The sequence below is a fragment of the Spodoptera frugiperda genome, chromosome 17 (genome assembly GCF_023101765.2).
Source record: "Spodoptera frugiperda isolate SF20-4 chromosome 17, AGI-APGP_CSIRO_Sfru_2.0, whole genome shotgun sequence".
Classification (NCBI taxonomy): domain Eukaryota; kingdom Metazoa; phylum Arthropoda; class Insecta; order Lepidoptera; family Noctuidae; genus Spodoptera; species Spodoptera frugiperda.
In genome coordinates this window covers 8,705,552-8,717,868 of record NC_064228.1, presented here as the reverse complement: position 1 = coordinate 8,717,868, position 12,317 = coordinate 8,705,552, and the positions used below count along the sequence as shown (strand labels likewise).

General features: G+C 39.1%; 2 protein-coding genes across 2 annotated transcripts; both read right to left on the bottom strand.

Annotated features, from left to right (window-relative positions):
- Positions 1–5,069: 5,069 nt before the first annotated feature.
- LOC118276616 (23 kDa integral membrane protein) lies at positions 5,070–7,455 on the bottom strand. The gene has a single exon (XM_035594965.2). The coding sequence runs from the start codon at positions 7,325–7,327 to the stop codon at positions 6,563–6,565; it is 765 nt and encodes a 254-aa protein (XP_035450858.2). The 5' UTR covers positions 7,328–7,455; the 3' UTR covers positions 5,070–6,562.
- A 316-nt stretch (positions 7,456–7,771) lies between these two features.
- Positions 7,772–10,243, bottom strand: LOC118276615 (tetraspanin-2A). Its single transcript, XM_035594964.2, has one exon. The coding sequence runs from the start codon at positions 10,154–10,156 to the stop codon at positions 9,362–9,364; it is 795 nt and encodes a 264-aa protein (XP_035450857.2). The 5' UTR covers positions 10,157–10,243; the 3' UTR covers positions 7,772–9,361.
- Positions 10,244–12,317: the final 2,074 nt, after the last annotated feature.

Below are 12,317 nucleotides of genomic sequence, written 5' to 3'. Positions count from 1 at the left end.
CTGAATTACAGCTTAATACAAATTAACATGAATATATTCACATTACAAGAGAATGAGTCAATTTCTCGAAAAATAAACCGGATACCTTAATATTATACATATACCTACATACATACATACATAAATACATATATACCTGTTTCTATGTATGTTAGTATAGCTGTGTTCTCAGAAACCCGCGCAGTGATTTCATTACTAATTACCTAAAAGTAATTAAAAAGACATTTCGTGTTGACTAACGTTATGATGTGGTTTCCTATAGTTGTAAAATGCTTCCGTTCTTATGACGAAGGTGTTGTAGAAATTGGTCACATCACATCTCAATGTGACACTCCGCTAAAGGCCTCTTCTATATGTATTTATACCATAATCTCCACAATTGGTAAGCAAGTTGGAGATCACAGTTTAAATGAGAGAAGAATAATAAGATGACTTGAGGCGAGGCAAGAGGGAGTGTCAAATTCTTACTGACTAAAAACCCCGTTCCTATTGTTGCTCCTGCTTCGAGCCGGAGTGCCGGCGATCCGTTAAGTCTTCACGGCTCTGGGTTCGCAAGACTCTTTAGGAAAGAGAGTAAAGTTTCCTAAGAAAAGGAGGATCCTCTGACCAGGCGAGGTGATCGTGGATGGTGGGCCCTCTACCTTACTGTTGGCCGTTAGGATTTTCTATTCCATGTTCATTTGCATGTAAATTTCACATGTGCAATGCAGGATTTATAACGTCATTCGTTGATTTGTTTTTTATATGGAAAAATCTGTGCTATGGATGCGTGCTATGGATGTGTATGTTGGCTATCGATACATCGCATAATCGATCTTCCTCGCACAGTTACATACATAGCTAGTATCGGTGGAAACGTTCACATAGTTTCACAGCTTAGCTATTACATCTTCTTAGCATAGCTACATAGCACATCTCTCATACGTCAGAAGTTTAGAGAACCTTATATCGTTTAATACGTGCACCGCTACAACCTAGCTGCAACGCAAAACGTGCATATACAGGACATTTCTGTTTATCTATATACAAAGTCGTGATATAATGCGTTTATGTATTACATAGTATCATATAATTTCCGCTGACATTGTCGGATTATGGTTGGGTCGCGTCATCGCTCGGTGGGCACGCGAGCGGAGCGGGTTCGGTTCAGACGCACTCAACCGCGAATTATAGGCCAATCTAGATAAAAAATACTCCAAATCCAGTTATGTTATGTTTAACATTGACTTTGGTGTTACGTGTTATCATGGGAGAGTGCGCAGATAAGGTTGAGATAAGGTTTTATGGGAAACTGTTTAAGAAAGTGGGGTTTTCTTAAAATAGAATTGAATTGAACTGAAACGTGAGTGAATATACTTATGTTTACGTCTTCCGTAGTCGGATGATTACATAAAATAATTAAAGATTTACTGATTCTCTACTGACAATCAACAAGATTTAAAACTAAGAATGGTCAAAATCTCACGATCCTACCTACTTTGATTCGTATTATCTAAGTATTGTTATCTTATATGATAACATATAAAAAATACGTGTCTAATTTGTTTTTATTACGGTACCTAACTGACGGACTAAACAGATTTTTAGCCCCGGTAAAGCAGTCCGTAGCACCCGGATGTCCTACGCTGCGCTTGATACATGATTAATTGTCAATTAGTTGACAATTTAACGAAAATAGTGAAGTCTAATTGCCTTAAAATCGATTAAACAGCACCTTTAAACAATTAGAAAGCGATCGCGATTTTACAGTGAAGATAAAAAGTTGCATAACTTTAATGTTTTGTTTTAAGCTAAAACAAAGCAAAGGCAATAGTTCCTGTTAGCTATGGGAATGCAAAAACAATCCGCCAGGTGTCGCAAGCGTCGCCCACGTGGGTCTACTCACGTGTGCACAACCGCACATCAAAGTATACCAAACCAGTTTATCATGGTCTCGCTTTGTATGAGCTTTCCACACTTTCAAAGGTCTATTTATACTGGTTTGTATAGCTTTGAGTAAATAGTAATACTGTTACATTTTGCTACATAATAATCTTTACGCATGCGCGGGAAAGTATGTGACTCATCGACTATATAGTCTATGAGACATCGTATCGAATAATTTCCGCGAATTTTCTTAGAAAGAGTTTCTAGTGATGACTCAATTCTCAGGTTCAATTCCCGAGTCGTTAAAAGTGTTATAGAGTTTTTGATTAACGAAATAAAAGATGTGATGTTAAGTCAATTCTAGGCGAAATATTTTCTAAATTAAAAGTATCAAAATTTCGATATTTTTTTAAGATTTTTAATCAGCTATTAGAGATCTAGAGAGTGTCGAAGCACTCTCAACTTGAGTAAAGATTCTTTATCATTTTAAGAAGGTACTCGAGGAGCCTTATGTCAAGTGTTCGAAAATATAAAATTGTATTAATAATTTTATATGAGTTCTTACATTTTGATATTGTTTTTATGGTATAAGCAGTAAACAAGCAGACAGATCACCTGATGGTAAGCAATCACCACCACCTGAAACACCATTTCACGCGTTTCAAGTACGTTGCCGGCCTTTTGCGGGTTAGGAATTTAAGGATTGTTGGGGAATCGGGAATTGGGTATAATTGGACCTCCAATAACCTCACCTCACACAACGACACACAACACAAGTGTTGTTTCACACTGTAAATTAATAAAAGCCTAATTTCCTGATAGAACTGAGCTTTCATAGATTATTAGAAATAAAACTTAGAATTACTTCGATACGTCAAAATAAAACTGACCATCACCAAAGCTAGGTGCCCTTTCCAAAACATAGATTCGAATGAATGACCATCCCATCAGCAGACTGTACCCACGATCAGTACCACATTGTACTTTCCTGACACACTTTTTGGAAAGAGTACCTTAAATCCAAGATGGCGGTGCCCAGCTGTGGGCATAGTGACGTAACCTCGTAGGTAGGTACCCATAGTGACGTAACACAAATACCTTTAAACTTTTCTCACAACTAGTTTCGGCAAAAAAGGGCTACCAGATATTATATAACAGATGTAGATAATGTATGTGTGTGTGTATGTTACGGTAAATCTGATAAATTGAAAATTATTAATAATTCTACAAAATTATTAATAATAATCACACGTTTTGGTAAATGTGAATAATCGATCGAAATTTATTACTTTTAGTAGTGATTATTAATAATTCACGACACATATTGGTGAAAGTAATAAAATTAATATAAACCCAATGTTTTTTGACCAGCAGGTATTTATTTATAATATTAAACACTGTCTTACGATTATATTAATTAGAGATCACACAAACAAGGTTACTTGTACTTGCTTTAAACCGAAAGGACAACAAATTCACATATTCCAAACTAGAATATTAAATAGTGTCCTTCTAGGGCATATTTATCTGGGCTCGCTGTCATTGCAGCGGTAAGTCCCCTGTTTGAGAAGTGGCTAGAGAGACCTCACCTACCGCCTGACGCAGGTGCTTACCGGACATGAGAGTTTGGGTAGGTTCCTGATCCGGAGCTGCGGACTACCTAGCGGGTTTACCGGGGCACCGGTTTGAAAAGCAGGAGTAGGAACGGGGTGGTTTTTAGTCAGTAAAATTCTGACACTCCCTCTCGCCTCGCCAAAAAGGCACATTTATCACAAAATTTACAATAAAATTCTTTTAAAAATCTAATCTACCATCAAACTTATGCAAGAAAGTCTATCGTGGTACATAAAATTGTAACAAAAATTGCATTAAACAATTATTGTTTCATCATCAACAATCATATTTGGTTTGCCTGTAAATCTTCTGTAGCACCTATAAATGCAACAAATTAAAATTTTAAAAGTATTGTCATAGAATTCAACTAATATTTGTTGTGCAAGCACAATATATTGCCGTTTAAATTGAAATAAAAATAACATCTTGGCCACTTATTACATTTATCACTACTAGGGTAAAATTATTAATAATAACCGACAAATGTGATAAATTTATCACTTTTACCTCGACTTTCGGTAATTATTAATAATAGTAGATAATTATTAATAATTTTCAATTATTCACTCTTACCGTAACATGTATTTGTATATTCAATAAACGAGTTTTCACTATGGAAAATAGAAATCTATTTTTGCTACACGTGTTTAGAAAATTTTATGGCTCAATGGGCGGGTTCAAAGTGTGTATACCGGATTCTTTAGGTTCGTTTCCCAGGTCCGGTAAAGTTTTATTATTTATGTTTATGTGTATAATGTAACTAGCTGAACCGGGAAACTTCGTTCCACCTCTAACATTTTTTTCTCACTATTTAAAGTAGGGAAGGTAAAATTCAAGACCAAAATTTGCCAAATCAATCCAGCCTTCCTCGAGTTTTAGTTTTGATTTAAATATCCTTTATATGTAGATAGATAGATAGATAATATCAATGTAAGGGAATGAGGTCACATTATAATGTACACGCCTGCCTACCCACTCAGAGAAAAGAGGTGTTTTGTTATATTATAGTTCAAGAGTTATTGCCCTTTAATATTATATTTTGTCATGTTTATTAACACCTACTATTCTATTTCTTGAACATTCAGCGGAAAGCTTGAAAAATAGGTCATTTATATGCAAAAATGTATTGAAATCTGTACGTTCAGTGATGGTAAACAAACAAATAAATTATCTAGATTTATTATACATATATTATCAACATACAACAGTCACATTTGTATACAAAACTTATTTGCAAAGATCCAGATCAGGATTTTTAGGAATTGTATATTTTTAGTCCAGTAGAGTTTCTACTCAAACATATTGATTATATTACCATAATAATTAAATTAATTCAGTCCGTCTGTTGGTCACGATATTACTTTATATTATACATGTATGTATGTATATTTTATGGTGACTGTTACGGCTGATTTATGTATGTATGTGTCTGTGTGAGTAAGTCAATAACTTTCTAAGTTACATAATGAGAAGAGGAAATTCCAATTATGTGGTAAGTGGCGGAATTATCTAATTTACCGACTGCAATCTAAGAGGTTCTTTGTTTCATCTCATTAAACACAATTTAAGGTAATAATTAAATACAATCGTAATTTAAAAATGTATATATTTCGTCATCTTTATATATAAAATGTAAATGTCAATAGAATGTGTTCTCATCAGATAAATAAATTAGTTTGTCGAAACGTGACTCTATTATAATTAGCATAAGAATGAGGAAACAATTAAAAATACATTTCTGACATATTTTAAACATTAAATTTTTATTGTAAAACGAAACGACTTAAGACTAGTTTCGACTTAAATGACATTTATATTAGGTATTGTATAAAAATAACTTACAACTATCAGCTATATATTATAGTATAACGGTAATCGTGGTTTCGGTTACTCACTTACTCAACTATCATATAAATTGTTTTGCATGCAAAAATATATTCTCGTTTTTTTTCAATGAAAGTTTTGTACCTACACTTTCTTTGGCAATTGTACACACGCTGTTACAAACACACAATTATTAAAATATATTAAATATGGCTCATTTATATAAAGGACGGAAGTACGCTCCAAAAAACTTATAAAAAAATCTATAAATATAAACATAAAACTCGATACAAAGAAATTATTGTGATTATCGCAAGTTATGAACACCAGCACTTGGCACATGTCTTACTACAACTACTGCAACTACTGCACCTACTGCAAATACTGCGCGACACACGCGTCTACTAATATTATTGTGAAACCCAAACATGTCGTCACCGTAATAAATTACCATAAGTTCTGCTGAGCATACTTTATACACTCACAATACGGTGTTGCGTAAAAATTTGCATATTTCGATGGACCGAGCTGAATAAACTTAGAAACGCGAGCGACAACACGACCACCATTATGCCACACCTCGCACTCTTGCACAATCCCCGAATGTGGCACACGCAGTACTAGTACCGCAACAACTCCTCACACAGCCCACTGCCCGAGCTGAGGTCACATTTTTCTCATAGACGGCCTTCTATCGCTTCACAATCTCCACTCGTCCATGGACGCCTATTACCGCGAAATATAACTTACGAAACTTACGTACCGAGCTATGTATACCTAACTACGTTAATCGTGTGTGTCGAAGACACTTGGTGGGGCGAGGCCGACAGATTCACCAGGTCTTAGGTACATTATGAGGTCCGGCGGAGGCACTGCAGCGCAGGCACACTCATCGAGCTAAGGAGGAAGCGACTGATTAGGCTCGGGCCCACTCACTCGCGTAATGCCGTTAATGCACAGCTTGACCTAAGGCGTGGCGGAGCGAGACTACGCGGATTACACTATGAGATTGCTTAATTAAAGCGAATTAACACTAACCGTGGAATGTAATTATATCAGATCTAAGAGAACAAAGGTTTCAGGCTTTCCTTTCGACAAGGAAACGAACTTCATTCCGAAGTAAACAGACACCATGCAAGATAGAAAACTTAGAAAGGGAAAGTTACTCCAGGCGGCGACCGTCGGCGTCGGATCGTGGCGAGTCTCTACCGTGGCGGCATCGATCGGCGGTATCGATATAATACTGTGGCACTGACTCCTAGCACTCCGTTTCTCCCTCCTTGCGCTCCGTGATGTAGTGCTCCACCTCCCGCAGCGAGTGGAACAGCTTCCACGCCAGCACGATGCCGCATATCTCCAGCAGCGACATGAGCAGCGAGGCGCCCGCCACCGACGAGCTGATGATCTTGGTGTACACTGAGGCCACTTTAGCACAACCGAGCCGTTCGTTGGCCTCCTTGTCGGTGAACTCGCAGGTGGCGCGGTAGTAGCTGTCGAGGCAGCACGTCAGCGGCAGGTCGTTCCGCCAGCTCCTGTAGTCGCGCGCGTCGTTGGCGCCGCAGCAGCGCAGCTTGCGCTCGATCTTGCCGAAAGCTTTGAACACATCGGGGTTGGACTGCGAGTTGTAGTATCCGTCGTACACTGTATCCTTGATGAACCTGTCTGTGTCCTCTCCATCAACGTACACGAAGATGAGGACGGCGGCGATCAGCTGCAGCACCACGATGAGCATGAGGAACAGCCCGAACAGGCCGAGCATGCCGCGGCTCTCCCGGTTGGCGCCGCACCATCCACAGAAGGAGATCATGAGGATGAAGATTCCCGTGAGGATGAACAGCCATGGCGCTACCTGGGGCCAGTAGACCCTGTAGTCCAGCAGGTAGTGGTTGCTGTTCCGGAGGCCGACGAACTCAGTGAGCTGCACAAAGAACCAGATGCCCGTGGCTGCGGTGACGAGGCCGAACACCGCGTAGATAATGTTCATAACATAGAGAACGTTTTTGATAAGCTCGTCTTTCCCCATGGTGAGGTCCGCGCGCGCGTGAGGTTGACAACGGAATGAGAGGCGTGCGCCTCGCGCAACTACTTTTATAAACTTTGGCCGCGCCTTGCCTTGCGCGAGCGCAGCTTACGCTCACAAGCGATCAGTCGCACCTGTCAAGCATAACTGATGCAACCAAAAAAAAATTTGATCTGACCTGATTAGCAGTGCATTGTGTGCTATTATGTGATTAGCTATTGTCGTAATTGTATTTGTATTGTTCCGGTTCGTATGACTCAGTTATATTCATTAATAGACATTTATTAATGACTTGAGTGAAAACAAAAGATTTTAATTATGGACATTTCTTACTGAATTACTGTGTACTAATCCAGATTAAATTCATTTCATTCATGTACTTTATTGTGTCATGCGTAAAATGGGTGAAGGTGGGGGTTTGTAAATAACATAAAAAGAAACAAATCATTATGTAAAACATCCAGTCTATTTTAATATCAAAATGCAAATACACAAAGCGCTTATAAAATAACAACATAATTTGAACTCTATATCTATGCTATCAAGACTTATATCTATCGAGCCGGCGTCAAGCAGCCGTCAGCGAGCTTGACGCCGGCTGTCGGTGTGTAACCAGCCTAATCTTTGGACCTCAACTCTCAACCACAGGTACACAACATACTCACAGAGGTTCTGTAATTCACGATGATGTGATAAACATACAGAAAAATAAATATTACGTAAGAACATTTTGCGTAACAAATCAAGTCTTTAACGTTAGGCTATTAAAGTTCATATTTGTACGTTTTCAAATGTTGTTTTTGCTCTTTGCTGCTATAACGCAACTGAGGTAATGTGGTTTCGAACTGGCACCAACATCATTTGAAAACTTTACAATTTTACTCCTTAGTACTATTTACAGGAATGTATGAGATTACATTAAGGGAACACAATCACACTTACAATATCATAAATCCACATTACAAGGGAATAAGCACATCTCTACTAATAATATTGTCATTCCTTATGTGTCTATAGTCAACCATCGAGCTGCTACTTTGAATTTTTCCTCAAGAAAAAACATTAAGACAAAGCTCGACTTGGGATTCGAACCCAATGCCTCATTCAACAACTAATTCAGTCGCTATACAAATGAGACCTACAAAAATGCTAGCGTGAAATAATATTAGAGTAGCTATGTCATAACTTCTAATAAATACATAAAATACAAGTGTCCTACATAACAGTGTTACCTCATAGGTTAAAGTTGATAAAACAGACGGATTCACGATATTAGTATTAATATATTAAATGCCACTACAACCATTTGAAAGTAAATCAACTTTAAAACTAGTTGTAGAACATTAAAACATCATTCGTATAAAACTACATCACAATACATTATTGTATCGATTTTGGAGATACAAACCAGATCGGTGAGGACAATTAACATTAATTATCACTCGACAACTCCTACCATAGCACTACTGGATAACAACACTAATTACAATCCTCCACTGAAATATTTCAACCAACGTTTTGCTGTAAAACGTGTAAAATATATCAGAGACAATTATCTCGCTCGTCCATCTTGCTCAACAAATACAAAGGTCAGTCATTCGTTGGGTTCAGGCGACGGAGGACAGAGCGCCATTATATGACTAACAACCGATTCAATTATCCCGTAGTTAAGGCTACTTAAATTGACTCATTCAAACTCTTTGTCCGTACTGCACATGCCTGGAAGATTTAATTGATGCACTCAATGCGTCGCGTCTCAGACTAGAAGCTCTCGGCGCGAGCGGCCGAGCGACCGGTGGATACCACGTTAAAGCTAATACCGCGCATGTGCAATACTTACTCGCATACACTAGCCTAAATAAATACTTCCATACAAATACTGTCGCAAACTGTTTAGTATTGCGTTATCACTTCACACACGCGTAACATTCGACATGTTACTTAACTACGATTTCTCGCTTCACGTGAAAGGAAAAACTAGTTAAGTCAATATTCAACACTGGTCCGATAGAACCTCGCGGCACACAACTTGTTCACTTACAGCAGACCCTTCTTGCTCTCCGACTCGAGCTGCACCGGCATCGGCTTCGGCCGGCGGTTCTTCATGCTCTTGGACAGCGTGACGGCGACGATCAGGTTCATGAGGCCGAGGAAGGCGGTGAATGCGCACGCGCCGGACAGCACGCGGATGATGATGCGCGTGTAGTTGGTGGCCACCTCGGTGCAGCCGTGGCGCTCGTTGGCCAGCTTGTTGGTGAAGTCGCAGTCGATGTTGTACTGGCCGATCCAGCCGTGGTAGTAGGTGTCGCAGCACGACACGGGGAAGTCGCGGCGCCAGTTGATGTAGTCGCGCGGGCTGGACGCGCCGCAGCACTGCAGCCGCTTCTCCATGTTGCCGAAGTCCACCTCCACGTTGCGGTCGTTCTTCATGGTGGTGAAGACGTCCCAGACGGTGTCCTGGATGAACTTGTCGGTGGAGCTGCTGTCGGCGCAGGTGAGCGCGACCACCGCGGCCGTCACCAGCGCGAGGATGGCGGTCACCTCGAACACGATGTACATCACCACCAGGCCACTGCTCTTCTTCTTGGCGCCGACGAAGCCGCAGCACGACACACACACCACGAACACTCCGACGAAGATGAACACCCAGGGGATGGCCTGCGGCCAGTACACGTTGTAGTCGAGCAGGTAGTGGTTGGTGTTGCGCAGGCTGGTGATGCTGTGCACCTCCACGAAGAACCAGATGGCGGCACAGGTGATGCCGAGCCCGAACACCACGTGCAGGATGTTCAGGATGAACAGGAGGACGGAGGAGGCGCCGGTAGTACTCATGTTGTTTGTTTGTTTAATATTGCGGTATGGTAGCTCGCGACACGTGCGGTGCGCTCGGACAGTCACAATTAAATGGCGGCGTACGGCGGCCCCACTCGTTTTATAACGTCGCGCAGATCAAGGCTTCTCGGTATCAACTAGTGATTCATGCCGCCATGGATTGTGGATGACGGTGGCACTGTGCGGTTTGACGTTTATGTTTTGAAAAACATGTTTTTGATGTGTTTTAACGTAATACCAGTAACTAGGAAACTTCTTTAATATACCGGGAGTACTTACATTAAGGACAATTAGTACCGTCTTAATTTGTGCAATTAGTACTACAAGTACGCGTGGATGCGTTGCAGGAACACACTGCAATTAATTAATTGAAGCTAATTAATTAGTTAATCATGCAATTAATTATGTCAGACCAAACGTTACATTTTCCCGTGGTTTTAAATTTTAAAATTAAATACTATTTAATATAAGTAAGGACTATAGGTAAATTTTGTTCATCCTGCGTTCTTTTAACATTTACAAGAGGAAAATTAATCAGATATATATACTTACGGAGATGTGTCATATCCTTTAGCAATTAATGGATGAATAAGATACGTTTATATTACAAAACAAAACGTAATTTTTACTTCTAGTTAAACAGTTCTAAAGTTACCAAAAGACGTTATATTTTCGTCCACAGCTCAGTCAGGATCGACACGGCAAATAGTCAATTTGAAGCATAAAACTGAATTGAATAAAAACTTCCTAGTCGAGGCTTGTTACACATTTATCCAATACAATGGATAACCTTGGACACTGTCCTTTACACTGTAGTAAAGTAGCAGTTCCCTCATTTCAGAAATAGCTCTTATTACCAAGTACTAAGGTTGCTAGAATACTGATTGTATGGTTGACAAAAATTGTGTAGTATGTGGATATGTGACATACAGACAGACAAAGGTATTGTTGTATTATTTATGGTAGTTATCGTGAGTTTTGTCTTGTTTTTTGCTGTTTGTATGCTTGTTGGTTTTGCACGCTTCATTGCGTGTTGATAGGTAGGTAGGAGTGTGTGATGTTGGGAGTTATTGAGGTTTTGACAGTAGTTTTAATGAGTTATATTTATATCTAGTTATAGTGAATCTCTACAAAAATATAGACGAAGTATTAGACACATATGTAAGGAATCTAAAAACATAATTATAATTAAAACTAGCCAATGCAATGGTGCTTACTGATCAACATTTAGGAAATCTGTCATCTAATGAAACAAACACCTTATTTCTGAAACTTTAAAGACTGAAAGGACATTAGACAAATGCCCATTAGTAGCAATCTCTCCTTAATTTTAAGGAACTCTTAAGCTAAGATAGGTGTCACTTAAAGACGTTGGTTTGGTTTGCGCCTTTGAGTGATACCTAACAGTGGTACCTAAGTTTATGTCACACTAAATAACTCTTAGTCAAGAGATGACTTATGAATGGTTGGTGTAAACAGTCATAAATAGTCCTTTTCTGTTAATGGTGGAAATCATTCAATATTTTTTCCCGCCTTGGGCGAGGCGAAAGATAGTGACAGACTCTTACTGACTAAATACCACCTCGTTGCTTCTCCTGCTTTTCGAGCCGAAACCCCAGTAAACGCGTCAGATAGTCCGCAGCTCCGGATATAAATAGTCCTAAGTATTTAATTGAAATATTTTTATGGTCATTGGTCGAAATTATGTTACTAAATCTTAAATTTTTCAGGATATTCTACTAATAGTGCATAGTTAGGAATTATGCTCAGTAGCTATATATGGCAATAGGCTCATCTTCTATAAAAAATGTGATAATAAGTCAAGCTATCAATCTTGAATTCGCAAAGAAAAGCTATTTGTGTGCAGTGAGTCATTGTCAATGTCACGTTAGGTCGAGTGGCGGTTCAATTTGTGTTTGCATGCGACTTAACACCTGACACCATGACATCATAATATCTTCGAATTGAGCTGTTTATGAAGACTATAAGATTGTTATATATATAGTTACTTAGGAATGATCACATATTTTCATCAAATTTTTAGAGTAAAGTTTAATTACATTTTAAGGGGCCGAATTGATCAAAATAGCAGTTGTGACAGACAATTTTTGTTTTGGATAATTATTATAGAAATGTTGTTAGCACTGACATTTCGGCAGTT

What these genes read in the sequence shown, in the direction of transcription:
- LOC118276616 (XM_035594965.2), bottom strand. Translation starts at nt 7,327, where the DNA reads ATGGGGAAAGACGAGCTTATCAAAAACGTTCTCTATGTTATGAACATT.
- LOC118276615 (XM_035594964.2), bottom strand. Translation starts at nt 10,156, where the DNA reads ATGAGTACTACCGGCGCCTCCTCCGTCCTCCTGTTCATCCTGAACATC.